Raw genomic sequence first — 18,602 nt, 5'->3', positions numbered from 1 at the left:
CACAAGTAGTGTTAGTATCACTACAAGGAAGAGAACGACCCCGGCCCTCATCTAAAATTGGTAAACACAAAAAGCAATGATATTAGAATTAATAATTGTAACTTTATTGCAAGTTCATGCCCGAAGGCTAATTGTAGACAAACAAGTACATGGAAATACATGGGAATCAAAAATAGTTATCTAGTCTACTGTGAAAGGTCTAAATTAACTAAAGGTTGACTATGGTTGTGGTTGGGTTTGACTTCTTTTTTGAAGGCAGTGGAAAATAAAATAACAATAATAACAATTATATATCTTGAGGCAAATTTCAAAGCCCTATTAGGTTATTGAAATGAGTTTAAAGTACATGTACAGCGTCCATACGCGTCCATACGTTTCAAATACGTAAGCACCACAAATATCTTTTTCCATGAATAAAATATAGAAAGCTGTGATCAATTTTCCAAAGATGGAGGATGCTGTGGGTTGTACGAAATCCAAATGCACCCACTGGAAGTGGTAAAACCTGAAAATAATCGTATTTGGGAGCAAAATCTAGAAAAGTCAGCCATTCAGCGCAAAATGACAACATTCAAAGTTTGTAAAATCGCTTGATTCGTTTTATTTTGAAAGTATGTGTCCGTTCCCACTATTTTGCTTATTTACAAATGTTTTACCGTTAGCCAAAATGTTGCCTCGTGTAACCCGATACTTTGTCGAACGCACGTAGTTACAGAAAAGAATACCCGAGCGACCGGCCACCGTGTCTCAAATACTTAAGTCTAATAAAATTTCCAGTAAATTACACAGAGAATTGTGAAGTCAAAACCAGACCCTCTAAACCTTTCAGTTGTTTTGCCGTGTACGACCACGCTGAAGTTTTAATCATGTGCAATTGTGCTTAGGAGACAAACACTCTGATTTTAGGTGGGAACATCCTTACTGGGGGACTTTATTACCTTTGTTTAGTTTTATGACCCTCTAAGATTGCTGTTAAAACGTCCGAACACGGTCTTTTTACCACCTCACTTACCTCCTAATGGTACTGCGCACTAGATGAAAAGGTGACACGTCCTTTCAAAAGTACTTCAAATTTTATGATGCATGACATTTTACAGTACAATAAAGACTAGAAGATTGATTTGCCAACTCACGGGAGGGGGGCCTTCCTGTGACAACTAAAAACTATATGATACCCTAAATCTTAAGTTGCCCTATTGTTTCAATACAATGATATGATATATGAATGATACTTGTGGGTTCTGAACTTGAATCTATATTATAACACCTCATTTCTGGGTTGATAGCAATGGTACTGGATGCATGACTATTCCTTGTTCTTTTCTAAGATGGTCTAAGATGGTCGATACGACCACCTAGTACCTGTTTATCAGTCATTTTGTAAATCATGCATAGTCTGGACATATGTTTGTCTGCAAGTGGCGTCCACTGTAGATCTGTTTTATTATGGTGACACTAGCACCCCTGACGCACAGATCCAAGCTGCCAGATTCTGTACCATTTCAATGTTATTTTGTCGTCATCAGAATATGCTGTACAGTGTTACTGATGCCTAGTCAAAATTAAATGTCAAGTAGCCAATGCAATTATGTTTTTGGATGAAGAACAAATTTCATGTACAGAACCAGAACACTTGCTTCTGGAGTTGAGTCCCCTTTTAAGACACGACTCTGAGACAAATTGTAGTGTAAGAAACTAACTCGTTGTCTTAAAGGGGGACTCAAAATCCAGAGGCAAGTGTTCTGGTTCTGCAAATAATACTTTTCTTAATCCAAAAACATAATTGAATTGGCTACTTGAGGAAGAATAAAGTATTCGTTTCATATTTGCTATACTGCGCTTTGTGTGTTCGATCAACTAGGATTTTGAAATAGGTATTTTTTGCCCATCTAACATTTTTTGCCTGCTTGCATCAGTGTAGGGGTCTCCAGAGAATTAGCCCATCCGTAAAATAAAATAAGTCTGCATAAAAAGCATCTTTATAAAGTTTTCTTTTGCAAAAAGAAAAGATAGAAGAGTCTTCGTTCACATATTAGAAAAAGACTATCACAGGGGTTTATTTTACAAATTTTCAAAAAGCACAGTTTCTTTTATTTATTTCAATCAGACATAACAATAATATGGGGGTTATATGGCTTTATAGTGTGCAAATGCAAACTCAAAATGCATGTAAGACGTCAGATGCCTATAAAGTAATGAGTTAGTATGAGCTCAACCGAGGCTAGTAGAAGCAACCTCGACCTACTCACGAAACTCGCACGAAGCATGGACAACTTAAGAATTTGTTGACTTTGTACAAAATCTGGAGAAGGAAAGCGGGTCGTCTAAGAATTCGCATTCTCGTCGGCAGATTGATTTCCTGCTCTGGTACGGCCGCAATACTCCCAACAGAGATAATCTTAAAAATAATAGTTCCGATATCCAATGATATCTAGAAGCAGATCTTATTCGAACTTCTACAAACCCGAGATACTGTTGTTTACTGTTTACGTTTGAAAGTATCAGAAAACATCACACTAGTCTTCATAGAGTCACTTAATTTATGACAGTGCCAAATAAAGGGCAACGTCGCAATTGGATATCGAAAATTGGAAATTGACCCGAATTCACAGCTCTCTGCCCTGCCTCTGCTCTACATCGGCTACACCCCTGTAAGGCCTCTTGCAATTGGGAACAAAGCACATACACTGAAACCATTTTACAAGCCTTCAACGGCACCAAAGACAACGTCATTGGTGGTGAAAATCAACCTCATCCCACATGTATATGAAAACATATTCTTCAGAGATTATAATCTCCAAGCAGATGAAGCGGTAGGGGCTGTTTTGTTAGTCTTTTACTTTTCCTGCGGTCCCTTCTGGGCTTCTCCGACCACTTCTTCTGCTTGGAGATTACAGAGCATCGCACCATCGTCTATTGATTTCACGTTTCAGCATAGCAAGCATAAACACCAAGTAACAGTGATATCAATGATAAACGTAGAAACAACACAAACATGCAAACCTTTCCATGAACCAGACTGAAGGAAATGAAAAAAGATAAAAATTTCAATCCTTTTTTAAACTATCAACGTCACATACCTTGAATTTTACATAATGTTACACAGAGCCATTGGATTAGACTTGAAAGAAAGAAAAAATAGAAAAGTATACATTCACTAACCCTTAGAGTGTTCAGGTCTGAGGCGTTGAGGTTGAAAATCTGTTCTATTACTTCCTCTATTACCGCCCCTGGAATAAGCAACTCGCCGACGGACTGACCATTTATATCCCGCTTTATTATGATCGACGAGGTAAAACACAAGTACATTTACAAGCTTATATTGTTCAAATGATGGTATATATGACCATACCCCCTGCTGTAAAAGCAAACACAATGTGGTTAAGGTAGCCGTGACATAAAAGTTGTTTTCTACATCGTAAGAACTGACTCAGCATTGCCATTGCTATTCTGAACTTTCGTCGTGTTGTATAGGTGTCTTAGATTGAAATATGTGTGTGACACTTATCCCCGATTCCTTAGTTATGAGTGCTATAAACTTGTTTATCCAATCTTGTTATTGACAAGTCGCATAGCATCATAATTTTTCTCAAGTAGCGTTTTCATCTTTACTTCACTTAGTTGGCAGCTGACTCACAAAGAATCGTGTTTTTAAGTCGATCACAATTTATTCATATATGGGTTCATTTGAATTAACCAAAGCCTCAAGCGACCCTACCGGATGTACATCTGCGCATGCCATTTTGACATCATTAGTCGGGAAAATGTCATTTTGCGACTTTCTTGATTTTTGATTTATACACTTCTCCTGGATTGTTTCCTACGGCAGTCAGGCCGCTACTTTTAAGATTTTGCTCCAATGGTTGTAAGAGTTCCACTTGGACCCAGGAAGAGGTGCATGTTTTAACATATGATAGTCTATGACTGTCATCAGTATATCTTCAACGTTGTATACTTGTTTGGATATTTTCTATTTATTGGATGCCATCATAACAATGGTTAAATCGTGACCATCGACTGTTGGGGGGGTGCTCTCAAAGATAAGCTACATAGCAGCCTTCAATGACTATCCTGATACATTGACCTTGACATTGGTCAGTCTTGTTGTGACCCCATTTTCACCCGTATCATATCATCTGCGTTACTTTTATTGCCCTATTGTTAACTCAGTTCCTGTTTGCTAATTATGTAACACGTACCAATAACTGTCATAGCAGTAATGACCGATCGTTTTATTTTGCGTGGTAAAGTTACTTCAAAAGAATTCCCAGACAAAACGGTAATTTATTATGTATGTGAGCTATTTAAATAACACCGTTGACCTGGCAAGTGCTCAGCTTTGCCAGAGAAGTACATGTTGCAATAACACTTCCTCACCTATAGGCTTTGGCAGTTCATTTCTACCCTCCGTAGATAGTGTAGCACGTACCTAAAAATGGCGAATCCACGAACAGTTGCGATGCTATCCTTTTTCACTATTGTAGGCGTTGAGGGATTTCTACCTAACAGACTGAGTACGCTCTATCCTCTGAACCCAGTCGACTGTACCCATGAGGAAATAACCCAGATTGGAGTTGTAAAAGCTGCAGCCAAGTTTTTGGAAGACAACCCTCCAAGTGGGACGTCCTTCACTCCAGGACAACTACAGAATTTGGATCCACTCAACCCAACAACGCTTTTTACAGCGTATTACGGAGGTACTGCATAACAACATATTTTACGGCCTTTTTTTTGGTGATTATATTCATCAACAGTTTACCCGGAGATAGAGTAGTTCCTAGCATTGCAGTGTTCTATGGTATGCTTGAAACATGACATTCAGCATTAACTAGTACTATAGTCAAACCCGGATGGCCGATCAACTGGCGCAGGCGACCACCTTATAAACATTAAAACAGCCACATTCATTTTTTTCATAGTTGGCCCACCCTGTCTTTAGCAACCATCTGTCCTCAGCAACTATTTTTCCCCCAGTCCCTTGAGTGCCCGGGTTGCTGAACCAAGATCGTCCTCCCACGAAGCATGTCTAGGCTTTTAAGAACGTAAGGGTTTGCCACATCCTGCAAACGCCAAGAACCTCAACCTGTAATAATGTTGAATTCTTAGGAAATATATCGCTGTATCTTAGACCAATTATCAGGAAAGAAAGGATACATTTGCAACAGAGCAGTGCTAGTGTGCCATGGCTGATTGAATCCTACCCTGATCACAAAGATTATCGAGCTTTCATGTGTGAGCTTTTAGATACAAGTTATCAGGATGCTTATTAAACAAGTGGGCGCACCTGTGAATTGCACTGTGTGTCACTTGGTGTATCAAAGTCAAGTAACAAAGCGGTGCTTGATGGATTAACACACCATGTATATCTATAGCCTCTCCCAGGCCCTGTGGATCGCTGGGAAAATAGAAGAAATTGGCCAAATCGAGCGAATTTGTGGCCCCGGGTCCGTGCCGTAGCCAAGTCTGACTGAGGATCAGTTGTACTTTCAATTGCGTCGCGCCGCTCTCTATCCGGAGAGGGCATCTTTTGCGCGCAGCTGGTTGAAGCTGGCGGCTTTCCACGGCGATCGGTAATGGCAAGCTTGAATGGCAGACACGCTCGCGTCCGAACGAGCAAGACAGCCAAAGACGTCGGCAGGCGGCGAGCCCGTTCGAAAACGGAAGGCCGCCCAAGAGCGCTAGCTAGCACCTGGGCGCGCTCACTCCGGATCCACTACACTACCTCAGCTCAGACGATTTTAGATGTTTGGAGGGCTTTCGGAGTCTTTGCGCTCTTCTTACCTTTTCAAGAGAAAAAATAGGGTGTTGTTTATCTTCAAGGCAGAGAGAGAGAGAGAGTGTACAATCCGACCCTCAACAGAAGAGGTGGTCTACGCGTTGAACTTTCAGGCACTTGGGATTATAGGCCCTCCTCCGCCGTACCCCGGACGAACAACATTTAGTTCCTGTACCAGAAATCAACAGCAGCTAATTGAAGTATCAGGATACAACCTTGTCTTGACTAAGCCTTGAATGGAGCCATCCTAAACTGTCTTCACTTCATTAAAATATATATTCAGAGTTTTGGTATCAAACCTGGTACCGGTGCTCCTGTTCTTTCAGTTAGTCACTGAAGAAAGACAGCGGATGCTGTTTAAAACGCCTGTTTCCAAATCTGATCCCGGTTCTTGTCAATGAGTACCTGTTATTTAGGGTATTCCCTGTACATACTCGCTGAAGTTTGGATATACCCCTACCCCATATACCACTGTCACCGTATCGTTTGGCTTGGTGATGTTTGTGTATAAGTGCAAGCCCTTTAGTTCGTTTTGCACAACAGCTATGTGATGACATAAACCCTTGAATCTATCTTTTAGCTCAATACTGTGTGTTGCCATAGCGTAGCACAAAATCACTCCAGCCGACATCTTTGAAACTCAGATTTGAATCGGCCATGACCGGGTTTGCCCTAACGACTAAATCTGGTAAAATAAAAAAGATACAAAAATAAACTCGTCAGTTAGGCGTTGGGAGGCTAGGTGTCAGTTTTTAAAGAACGTTTTTTGATTGACATTTATGGCAGCTTGGAAATAATACCAGCCGGCCGCCATTAAGTTTTGAATAGAAATAGTTTCTACTCATTTTGTTCAAAGCTTTATTGGCGGTCAGCTTGTGTCACCAAAACTTCTCACAGCGTTTACTGATTTTAACGCTGAGCGCGAAGGGCTCATGAACTGTATTAATGCATTTCTTCCCAAGTATGTTCTTCGGATTAATGAATAATATGATTGTCCAAATTTCATTCATAAAAACCTGACCCATTTCTGACAACCTGCAATGGAGCGCGGTCTCAACTTAAAGCCTTTTGTTATACACATCGAAATTTGATAGCTTAACGGTCTCCAATGGTGGAAATAGGGTTTAACAAATGCTGAAATCTAAATTCTTTGTATAGACGTGACCTCAGCAGGAAAACTCCAGTCGGCGATAACAGAGATGATCAACGCAAACTCACGAGTGGACAGCGATTACCTGTCTAAAGCAGAATACCACGTGGGCGGTGAGGAAATCCAAGCAGGTGATATTTATATATCGTTGAATATGATCACAAATTCCAAACAAGGCATACACGACTTGCGAAAATGCTAAAATCCCGTTCGTCCAAATTTGAACGTTGTCCCCAAAATACCACATTTTAGAAAGCCTGGACTGTTAGAGATCGTGAGGCCAAGGTTGTAAGATTTTCATCGAAAGCAAAGAAAGATTTGCGCCATTTTAATATTCTATCATTGTCACTTAGAAAATGACACAAGGTCAGTTATGCAGGTGCTCGGGGGGGTTATAGCCAATAACCAAGTTGCCCTGTACTCTGCCTTACACACTTTAAATCCTGGACAATGATATACATTGTGCATCTACCATTATGGATTATTATATCTAATGATAGTCATATTATTTTTGTATCCATTAACTGTACTTGTTATTTTGTTTTGTTGTGACCTGTAATTAGCCAAGTGTGGCAGAAATGTGCAGTAAAGGTCTTCATTCGTTCATTATTAATGTCCAAAGAATATGGTCCCATCGAGCGTTTAAAAATTGCCACGCTCGAACTTGTTGTCCTTAGTGAACGTTTTGCCAATGTTTTTTTACAAGAATATTTCATTTTCTATTAGCAAACACCCGGTTGATAACCCAGCGGAACAGCATACTAGCAGTCCTATCGGCGACCCCACCCAACTTTGAGGCTGCCAGATCAATGATTGGTGTTTACCTGCACATCTTACAAGACTTCTACAGCAACACCAACTGGGTCGAGCTGGAGGGAGGGGTTCCGTATGAAGACATAGGTAATTATGTTTATTGGTCAGAAATTACCCGCAATGGCAGCCTTTCTAGCGCTGAATTAATATATATCGACGCAGGGTTTACAGGTTTCACATAAAACACAACATACTAGTATACATATTTTATCCGCACTTGCACTTTGTGGAAATGTCGCAAGGGTCTGGGCGGCTGCCATTCGGTGCCACCAGATGACCTCAAAACGACCTTCCCCAACCGAAGTTAGGTACCCATTTACCCCTGGGTGGAGTGAAGAAAGTCGTGTTAAGTGCCTTTCCGGAGGGCACAAGATCGGTGACATGACAGGATTCGAACCCGGGACCAATTAGTTCTGAGCCGAAAGCTCTTCCGTTGCGCCACACGACCCCACGAATGTTGAATTTTACTAGATTGATCACCGTTAAAGGAAGTAGATAGCCAATCAAGTTAGAATCTCTGAAAGAAATTGACTCACAGAAATTGTCGTCTGTATTTCATAGGCCTCCTTCGTTCTGAAAAGGAAATATCAAACTTGGCACATGATTTTATGGGCACTTGAATTTATGGGCACTTGATTTTATAGGCTATTGACTTTATGACTTTACTTTGTCTTATGGACAATTGATTTTTATGGATACTTTATCATATGAACAATTTATTTTATGGACCTTTTATATAATGAACACTTGAATTTATTGACACCTGGTTCATGGACACTAAATTTCATGAATCTAGGAAAAGCGATACCTTGAGATTGTGGCCTCCATTGTGTCTATTCATCACTGATTGGTTGCCAGGTTAGCCCAAGAGCTTTGTATAGTCATTTACTGGCCCTGAAGTAAACTCCAACTTGTAAAAAAACTGGGTTCTGCTTTGAGATATTTGTGTCCTTTGATATGACGTTGTGACACATGTTGTCATTGTTTATTCATTATTTATCTATTCTTTGTATTATTGATATAATTTGGAGTCACCTTGGTTGACCAAGCTTTTGTTATTTATTGTTATGTTGACCCCTTGACATGCCCTCTTCTCGACCTCTATGAAAAGCGGCCAAGATGACCGATTAGAGCTTTTTTTTTCGAGAATAAGTAAAGGCACAGACAAACAAACACTTTGGCTGAAAAATTGTCTCATATTTTTAGATGATTATGATTGTTTCCTAGTAGTCAGTATATACTCAAGCACCTATCTTTTGCTAAATCTGTAGGACTGGAGGATAGACCTCTACGACCGGTGGGCATCACAGTTGCAACATGCCAGGATTGCGTGATAGATTCGTAAGGAACCTTATGTAACAACTATTGTACAAACAGAATCAACTGTTAGACAGGCATGTCAATTCTGCTGCTAAACTTATTGTTGAAATAGAAAGAGGCCGGTATAGAAAATTACCTATATATAAAAGACTTTGTAAGTATTGCAGTACAAATGCCGTGGAAGACGAAATACACTTTATTTCAAACTGTTCATTTCATGATAATGCACGAAATGAGTTGTATATTCAGACCACTAAAATCTATCCGAAATTCTCTAAGCTTACAGACAAAGAAAAGACTATTCTTCTTTTAACTACTAAAAACCCACACATTATAGAAAAGGTGGGACATTACGTCTTCCATTGTTTACAAAAGAGATGTCAAACCCCTCACTAGTTATAGACAAATACGTTCGTATAGTCCAGTCTAGTCGCTTATAATGTTACTTTATGTATGTTGTTTGCAATTAGCCTTCGGGCAGGAATTTGCAATAAACTTATTATTATTGTGACATTTCCAAATCATTTAGCCAGGGTAAAAGAGTTTCAATGACGGTGCAATGCTTTACAGTGAGTCCATGAAAACTATATCATGAAATCAGTGAAGCCAGAATATCTTATACACACCCTTTAATCTGATATACATACTGGCTGACAGTAGTAGGTAGTAACGATATTGTGTACACATGCAAAACAACACAACGCGTCATACATTCAATCCTTCTGCTTTGCATAAGCTTTGCATAAGCACTACAGCACATCCTAAATTGTCTTAACCTCATTAACTTATTTATTCAGAGTTTTGGTATAAAACCTGGTGTTCTCAGTCCTATCGTTAGTCACTGACGAAAGACAGTGGATACTGTCTGAAACGTCTGTTTCAAAAATCTTATCCAGTTGCTTGAGTAATTATTTTTGGCGTATCTTATTACCTGGATGTCTAACCTTCATCAACACACTACAGCACACCTGACTTCCAACGTCCAAATTCTATTAATATATACCTACATTTCATGGCTTTTCTTAACCTAATCAATCCTTACGTTTGGTCTCTGTTAACATGTTGATTCAATTAATTCCTCATAGGGGAGTCCGAAATTGTCGAAATAACATCCTTCTTCAAATGCTGCTGACTAGTGGATACAAGAGTGGTCAAACGAAAGCCAAACCACCGGGTAAGTCCAATTTTACTCTTCCCTTGTTTCTTTTTAAATCAAAGCACACTTCCTCGGAGATATTAGCATGACGACGGTTTTGAAAGACTCATAAAAGATACAGTTGTATCTATCTTTTGCAAGTCATTGGTTACAAGTTATATAAACAGTGCCCCATGATATGTTGGTAATGTATACTGACTTTGAGATTATTGAAAAATGGTTTCTGTTAAGTTCTCTGCGCTGCCAAATGTTTCAAATTTAGATTAGAAGCAATGCTAAAAATGGATGCAATGTTCCTTGCAGCTTACACTCCAACAACAGGCAAGTGCAGCCATGGCGGTTTGACTGATGATTCCAGACTGGCAGTCCCGACTGGAGGAATCAACAAGGAGACGAGTGATCCCAGTCTGTCTCCCCACTACTATCTACATGAACAGGCCGCACAGGCAGCGATCCAGGCAACAACCAACTTCTTCATTGCCCCAGGTCATAGATTAATATTTCCTTATCGATTACTTCTATTGTGGGTTCCTTTTGGTATCGTTGCCAGGGGGTAACATCTTGGGGAAGATCTGGGTAAAGATAACCCAGATACTTGCACTGTAATCGTTATCATGGTTATACTACCTTCGTCAAGATTGCGTCTGTCTGTCTGTCCGTCTGTCCGTGTGTGTGTGTGCGTGCGTGCATGTGTGTGTGTGTGTGTGTGCGCGCGTGCGTGTGTGTGTGTGTGTGTGTGTGTGTGTGCCTGTGAAAACGATACCTTGAGAATGCCTGGTTGGATTGTGCTGATATTTCGTATGTTGGTAGTTTTTGATAAGACCTCGAAATGATAAGATTTTTGACCCCCTTGCTATGTTATTTATATCATATAAACACAAGTGTATGTATTCTTATCGCTTCCAGGTTACGGCCTACTGTCGGAGATAGGTCCCGATAAGTTCAGGGAACTGCTCAACCTTGGATCGGGGAACTCCATGGTTTTTGTCATAGACGTGTCAGGCAGCATGCGGAACGATGTAGAAGCATTGCGACAGGAAACTGTTCAGATAGTTCAAATCACTACAGGCACAGTAAATGCACCGTACAACTACATCCTGTCTACATTCAGTGATCCAGGTGAACAAATTAACTAATTTGATTTACCAATTTGTGACGCGACGGTAAAGTGATAATTGAATGAACGGTGACATCGTCAAAATCGACAATCATGACAGAAAGAACAATGGAGGTAATGTAAAACAAAACAACATATCTAAACTCCAGAACAAAGAAAACTCACTGCCTTATCGACCTTTAGAAATGGACTTTAAGAATGGAATTAAGACTGATACAGAGTTTTTGAAATTGTATATTATTGTGATCATTATGTATTATGTCTGTGTATTGTATTTGTATCCAGGGAGCATGAAAAACAGGCCAAGAGACATGAGTGTGTCCGCTGGCTAAATAAATAAATAAAACAGCAAAATACATGTCAAGACCACATAAAGATGGAATGGTCAATAGATAATACACAATTGTTGTTTGGTTTGGAGTTTTCTGACGCTATGCCTAGTAGCTCTGTTGTGTAAATACATTGTGATGATGAATAACCACTGTTTGACTCAATGCAACCCCTTTTTTTGCATTATAATCATCAGAGATAGGACCCGTCCTTACAACTAGAGACCCAAACGAGATGATCAGCTGGCTCAACGCACTAACAGTGAACGGTGGAGGAGACTGTCCCGAGTACTGCTTTTCTGGAATTGAACTGGCTCTCCTCAACTGTCTCCCGGATTCTAAGGTCTTCATCTTCACAGACGCAACTCCAAAAGATCCAGAAAAGTACAGCACCATCGCAGCACTCATGATTGGAAAGAAAGCTGTCCTCAATTTCCTGTTGACTGGCACTTGCAACAGTCGCAGTTTACGAGATGTACAGGAACAAGTCCCATTTAAAGGTATGCTTTGTGGTTTGGATTGATCAGAAAACGAAGTGCATGATATGAGCAGCCATCGCTATAGTCTATTTTATTCATTATTCTTTCATTTAAGTTACTATCTTGTTAATTGTATATTTTTGCACTCGTCTCTATGTATTTATTGACTTAAAGCTTTTCATATGCCATATATAACCATGAAATAATGAACACCTCATCCGAACTCTTCCGGACTCACCCGGGTTTAATATTCAGTGTACAAGGACATTATGTGGCGCTCTGGATACATTGTATATGCGATTATGAAAGCAAAAAATATGCAGCAAGTCTTAAGTATATACCCGTTTTTCCGCTTGTTATTGTGAGTTGATTTCGATAAAATTATGCTACCAGTATGCTAGAATCAATGACAAAAACACCATCCACAATCCGATCATCATTTCGTCTGTCGAATTAAAGAAAGGTATGAAGAACTTCCCTTAACCTTGCAGACCCCAACAATGACGATCCAATATGGTAGACAGAAAACCCGTCCATCTTGGAAACGAGTTAAGTAACATGAAAAAAACAATATATTGCAAATACAATTCAGATATATATAATTACTTAGACGATGTATACAGGGCGTCACATAAGGTCATTTTCCCCATGTACACTGCATATTACACCTAGGTGAGTTCGGATGAGTTGTTTAAGCATACCGTGGGAAAAAACATACACGTATAGGAATGCCACATGTGCAATTTATAAGACTTGCATAATTGAGTACTTTATGTGTACAGCTTCCTCTCATAGTACCATTAAGCGGAGCAACGAGAACTGGTACGAACAACTTGCCCAGGAATCCGGTGGATCGGTCTATGAAGGTGACAAAGAGAACATCGCCAACCTGACGGGCGTCATCAGCGTTGCGGTGTCTAACTCCGCTCCTGTCACCCTCTACAAGGCCACTCTGCCGGCGGGAAGCGGCAGGGTTGTACCGCTGGAGGTAGACAGTGCTCTCCTGGAGCTGGTGATTTCTCTGGTCGCTGCCAACAGCGCACCAGACGTGGTTATAGAGACCCCCAGTGGTAAGTTTTCATTCTTTTGAAATATTCATGGCGGTGTTTGAGCTCTTTTTCAAAATCAAACATCACTGGAAATGTCAACATTGTCAGTCCTTTACTTCATTCTCAATTGCAAAATAGAATAAAAGCAACAAGGTTCAATTTGTACCTGCTATGAGAAAGCCAAATGAAACACGCTAATGATGGAATAATTCATTGTTCAGTCCTTTGTACCATTACGTAAGAAGAATCAACGTATATCGGTTTTTATTCAAGAATTGATGAGTAGAATTTTGTCGTTGTGTTCTTAAGGTACGCAGCAGGTATTCGGAACACCTGATGCCGAAATCGTGGTCGACGTAGGGGTAAACAGAGTGTGCCGAATCAAGAACCCGTCTTCCGGCACATGGCGGATGCGACTAGGAGGTACACTGACAACTTTGCAATTTATTTTGGAGATTCAATCAACTAAGAAAAAACGCCTGGTATTTCCAAAGGATGTGCAATCTTCATACCACGTGTGATATCTCTTTTATGACACATAGCTAAACGCTTCCCTTTCCTACTGCAAACAGTTCAGCATTAAGTTACATATAAGATAAATGTGTACAACTTGATACGGACGTTTAGGGCGACATACATATCTTCTTCAGCGTCACTAGCGTTGACTGAGAAAGCAATTCTAGCATTATGATATAACATGTACGAAAAAAAGGTTGAACATGTCAAAGTCACGTAAGAATAATACTAGTAGGTTAATATGAACCTTGGACCTACAACGAGGACATCGGTGATGTAGGTTAATATATCAGTGATATTAACCCATTACAAGCTAGTGACTTCGACATTTTCAGCCTTTTTTTCAGTTACATGTTTATATATTTGTATATTTGCATCGCTTTGTTCGGCCAGTTAACTGGATGTAAATACCATAAACGTAAATAGATAAACATGGTGCCGTCGACGTGTAATATCTAATCAATAATAACTTCTTAATTGTACTAAACGTTTAAATGTTTATGAACTGCATTATCTTGTTTTGATAGCTTTTTATCCATAGTTCTTATTGTTCCAGATTCACAGCAGTACGGGCTGGAGGTTACGGGAAAGAGCATTGTGGACTTCTCCTACCAGTTTATGAAAACAACAAGCAATGGTATCTTACTGCCAATCGATGGAAGACCAGTTTCAGGTGACTTTGAAATTTTAACCTACTCCGTCTCTTACTCACTTACACGCGTACAAATGATGTTGGTGGAAAGACTCTAAGCTAATGCTAGGGTCACATTCCCAAGCCGGCGCCCGACCGGGCTGTTTGCGAAAGCGAAAATTTAAAAAAAATGCATATCAAGAAATACACAATTTATAATTAGTAGCAGTTTTTTTTAAGTTTTGTGTCTTTTTTTGTCTTTTATATCATATTTTCATTCCCGCAAGCTACCCGACCGGGCCCCGCTTTGGAAATGTGACCTAAGCATAAAATAGCTTTAAAAAAAGATCAGGACGCAATACATCCGCTGACTTTTATCTGCCTTAGCTAGATGGGGAGAGGAATATGATACATGTATTAGAACTTTCATGCTGCTCATATAGTAAACACTCTACTTACATATGTTCCACAGGGGTAAATACAACTATCATTGTGGACGTTCTCGGGTCAGAGAATGTCCAGCTGCTGTCAAGGGTTTCATTCCTGAGCGAGGCAGGCAATGAGCTGGTGTCGTCTCCAATGACAGCAGTTGGCGGGCTTCTTGGAGCCAAGTATTCTGCGGTGGTTGCCATACCAACTGAGGTAAACATTGCTTAGTTTGTCAGATAATATGCAGTGTAATAAAGTACTTCCAGTGTGATGTATTTCTACTATTGCGATATTCATGTGAAAATGCAAAATATAGTTATTTTTTTCAAGCGTTTTAGTTTTACTCTTTCTTTCACCAGGAATTCCGTGTCAAGATCGAAGGCAGCGATGGCAACAACACCGTATTCCAGCGTGTTCAGCCAACTTTCATCCAACCACAAAGTTTCAATTTAGCTCTCGAGGGTGAAAAAGGTAATGATTTATCATTAGTGTGATGCGTATACGCAGTGGTAAAGCGACTGTTGAAATAATTTCCCAACACAGTGTTATGTTTACTTAAAATAACAATCTAAAGAACAAATAGTAAGAGAGACCAATAAGTCAAATATTTTGTAAAATAACGATCATCGATGTTAGGAAAAGACGGCAGCTAGCTGAGCTAGGTCATTCGTGATGGAAGAACTTATTAACAGGCAAAATGAAGTAAATTATGTTTATAATACATTCAACTTATATAAGTGTTCAAGTATACAATATATATCAACCAAACAGACATGCAATTTCTAGTATTTGGTAACAATTGCATCTTGTTGTTACATTCCCATTTTAGAACTACTTTTTGCGGGAGGCACCGCAGACGTGCATTTCCTGCTTGTGAACCACGGAAGCAGGGGAACATTTACTTTCACAGCCACAGACGACGCTTCAATGGTCCAGTCCGTGTCGCCACCATCAGTCACGTTACAGGAGAACGCCAACATAACAGGGTACATCAGATTTGCAGCTCCAAGTACAGCAGCAGTTGGGACAACAAGGTGCATATACATCTATCAAGCACATTGTATGCACATCGTTAAAGATTTGAAAAAAGTGTTATTATTTGCGCACTACTATTTGCAAAGAACTGAGAGTTTGCTTTATTGGCTATCGGCATGAGCATATCACATATTTGAAAATAAACAAGGCAATTACAGTTTGTAAATGTTACACTAATCACAACAATGGCTGTTTACCATATTGTACAGAATTGCCTTTTAAAGATCTTTGATCTTAGTTCTGATAATTGAGTCAGCAATTATATAAACAGGAAAATGTTATCAAGTTATATTTTGGTTATGTGCAAAATGAGGGAAGAAATAATTACGTATATTCTTTTTTTTGACATCTTTAGCACTGCAACGTTTACTGTGTCAGGATCCGGGGGCTCTTCCAACTCGCTGGTTGTCAGAGTTACCGTAGAACCTCAAATTGTAGTGGTAAGTACGATTTTGAATGTTTTGCATTTTGGAAAGATTACACCTTTTATTCACATCAGATTTCTATCTAGATATTTTTATTCTATATTTTTCAAAGATAGTGGACGCTGTCTCACCAACGTGTGCAGTAGTGGCGGCTACGGGCAACTGCACCCTTGAACAACAACACCCCTCTACCTGTGACAGTCATCACTGGTCCATAGATGTCCAGGTGAGAGATGGAGAATCCGGTATCTACAGTCTTACTGCATCACCTGTGGGGAGTGGGGTCACGTTTAACCACTCAACATTCAGTCCGGGAACTGTTGGAACAAACATCGCAGCTACATACAGGTCGGTACTTGCATAGAAGCACGGCTTTATGTCATAGATATTAAATGCCTTTGTTTGTTTGTTTGTTTGAATTGCATACCCGGTAAACCGCATCAAGGCGTAACACACCAGAGTTGTACTAAAGAGTACAAGCTGCATATCCGGACAGATTTATATGATCCACACACACCGGGAAGGACCCCTACTCTTTTCGATAAGTGTGTTGGGTTCTTTAACGTGCTTGAGGTGTGCCATCCTCAAACACGGGACCTCCATTTAACGTCCTATCCGAGGGACGTCCCTAACCAAAGCTAGGTACTCATTTTCACCTGAGTAAAGTGGGGAAAGTCGTATAAAGTGCCTTTCCCAAGGGCACAACGTCAACGGGACAAATCAGGGAACCCCGGATTCGAACCCGGTATCTCTGGGTTCTGGGGCCAAACACCCTGCCACTACACCTTTAATCTGCCATGAATAAAAGACAATATTGATATGAATATGTATTGCATTTAAGGCCGTATGTAGACGATAGTGCTAATATGGTTTTCACATGATCATTTGATTTTCATTCAACTTTAGTTCCAACTGCTGCATACCAAGAGGAACAGTGACTGTGGCAGACAAACAGGGAAACATCGACCAGTGTTCGGTGGACTACTACATCCCAACAACAACCCCTCAAGCAACGACTTCCGAACCAATGAAAGGGCCTCTTACAACGATGAAAGAAGCCGGCCCAACCACCGTTTCAGAAGGGGATTCAGCGGTATGGCAAGCTACTTTGCACATTTCTATCACCAACTAGAAGATTTTCACAATAACGCCACTGCAGTTCCAGAGCAAGCTGCTAGGGGGCCCAAACCTACACCACTTCTTTATTACATCACAAGCTATCTGCCACCCAAAAATCAAGACCACCGCACGTCAAGGTCAAAAGATACAAAAATGGAAGTTCTGCTGCAGTACCAAGGTCACATACCAGGGGGTCCAAAACAGACCTTGAATTTTGGCTTCACAACACCTACCCACATACCAAATATTATTGTAATCCATCCAGAGGTTCTGGAGTTATGCTGTCGACAGTAGTGCGGAAACAAACACACACACACACACACACACACACACACACACACACACACACACACACAGACAGACACACCCAAAACTATATCTCAATTTTTCATGGAGATGATAATACAACTGATGTCATTACCGTTAGGTTAGGCGGGTGCAGAGAAACGCACATACACACACACACGCACGCGTGGTAGAGAAATAGATAAAGAATATAGCTATACAGTATATCGATATACATGTATAGTAACAGGGATATATGTATGATACATGTATGTTGTGTAGCTAGATCAGGTCTATACTGCAGAATTAAATGGATAGTATCGTAAGGGCATTTTGATATCTAAACATTACGCATATCACTGTTTGTTATTTGTTAATTTACTATGAGATTTTCATCAAGCTGTCCATGTCATCTCAGACAGCTAAAAATTCCAAACATAAACGTATTTTTCATTTGCTTTTCAGGATGACCAGTCTTTGGGTATCCCTCATATTGCATTGTTGGCGTCTGCCGCTGTTGCTGTTGTGGGCCTATTGACAGGTCTTGTTGTGGCTTTGCGTTGTATCAGGAAACCTTCTGTCAAACCCAGTCCGGTTCCAACCTAAACATTTTAGAGCAAATGCTAATATTTCCTGCAACTTGATAAGATTTTGAAATAGACGTTTCAGATATAGCATCCGCTATCTTTCGTCAGTGACTAAAGAAGGATCTGGTAGAACTAGGTTTTATACCCCTAAAACAAACATTTAGCTCCTAAAACAACAGGAGCTAATTGATTCATTAGCATGCAACCTTGTCTTATCTTACTATCCTATTGAACCATCTGAAATTGCCTTCTCTTCAAAAAACATATCTATTCAGAGTTTGGGTATAAAACCGAGTTCTACCAGACCCTTCTTTAGTCACTGACGAAAGATAGCGGATGCTATCTGAAACGTCTGACTGTTTCAAAATCTTATCCAGTTGCTTGAG

At 40.0% G+C, this 18,602-nt stretch overlaps 2 protein-coding genes and 1 long non-coding RNA gene across 3 annotated transcripts; all 3 read left to right on the top strand.

The window, feature by feature from the left end:
• The first annotated feature begins 4,383 nt into the window (after window positions 1–4,383).
• On the top strand, window positions 4,384–12,660 carry LOC136423942 (von Willebrand factor A domain-containing protein 7-like). The gene is made up of 9 exons (XM_066412343.1): window positions 4,384–4,697; window positions 6,935–7,057; window positions 7,653–7,826; window positions 9,011–9,080; window positions 10,145–10,233; window positions 10,519–10,701; window positions 11,122–11,334; window positions 11,859–12,161; window positions 12,632–12,660. Exons 1-9 carry the CDS (start codon window positions 4,436–4,438, stop codon window positions 12,658–12,660), a joined length of 1,446 nt encoding a protein of 481 aa, XP_066268440.1. The 5' UTR covers window positions 4,384–4,435.
• A 1,248-nt stretch (window positions 12,661–13,908) lies between these two features.
• On the top strand, window positions 13,909–15,259 carry LOC136423941 (uncharacterized). Its single transcript, XM_066412342.1, has 4 exons — window positions 13,909–13,921; window positions 14,262–14,378; window positions 14,809–14,978; window positions 15,125–15,259. The coding sequence occupies exons 1-4, from the start codon at window positions 13,909–13,911 to the stop codon at window positions 15,257–15,259; spliced, it is 435 nt and encodes a 144-aa protein (XP_066268439.1).
• A 339-nt stretch (window positions 15,260–15,598) lies between these two features.
• Window positions 15,599–17,335, top strand: LOC136424501 (uncharacterized). The gene is made up of 3 exons (XR_010753898.1): window positions 15,599–15,799; window positions 16,156–16,573; window positions 17,132–17,335. It is a non-coding gene; the product is annotated as an uncharacterized lncRNA (long non-coding RNA).
• Window positions 17,336–18,602: the final 1,267 nt, after the last annotated feature.

This window comes from Branchiostoma lanceolatum, chromosome 18 (genome assembly GCF_035083965.1).
Source record: "Branchiostoma lanceolatum isolate klBraLanc5 chromosome 18, klBraLanc5.hap2, whole genome shotgun sequence".
Lineage (NCBI taxonomy): Eukaryota > Metazoa > Chordata > Leptocardii > Amphioxiformes > Branchiostomatidae > Branchiostoma > Branchiostoma lanceolatum.
Note: the sequence above shows the minus strand (reverse complement) of the source record. Positions and strands in the feature narration are given on the sequence as shown.

Excerpts from the sequence above, each read along its gene's own strand:
- LOC136423942 (XM_066412343.1), top strand. The coding sequence starts at position 4,436 with ATGGCGAATCCACGAACAGTTGCGATGCTATCCTTTTTCACTATTGTA. Across the intron at positions 4,698-6,934 it reads TTTTACAGCGTATTACGGAG|ACGTGACCTCAGCAGGAAAA; the intron begins GTACTGCATAAC and ends TTCTTTGTATAG. Across the intron at positions 10,234-10,518 it reads AACGAAAGCCAAACCACCGG|CTTACACTCCAACAACAGGC; the intron begins GTAAGTCCAATT and ends TGTTCCTTGCAG.
- LOC136423941 (XM_066412342.1), top strand. Across the intron at positions 14,379-14,808 it reads CGATGGAAGACCAGTTTCAG|GGGTAAATACAACTATCATT; the intron begins GTGACTTTGAAA and ends TATGTTCCACAG. Across the intron at positions 14,979-15,124 it reads TGGTTGCCATACCAACTGAG|GAATTCCGTGTCAAGATCGA; the intron begins GTAAACATTGCT and ends TTCTTTCACCAG.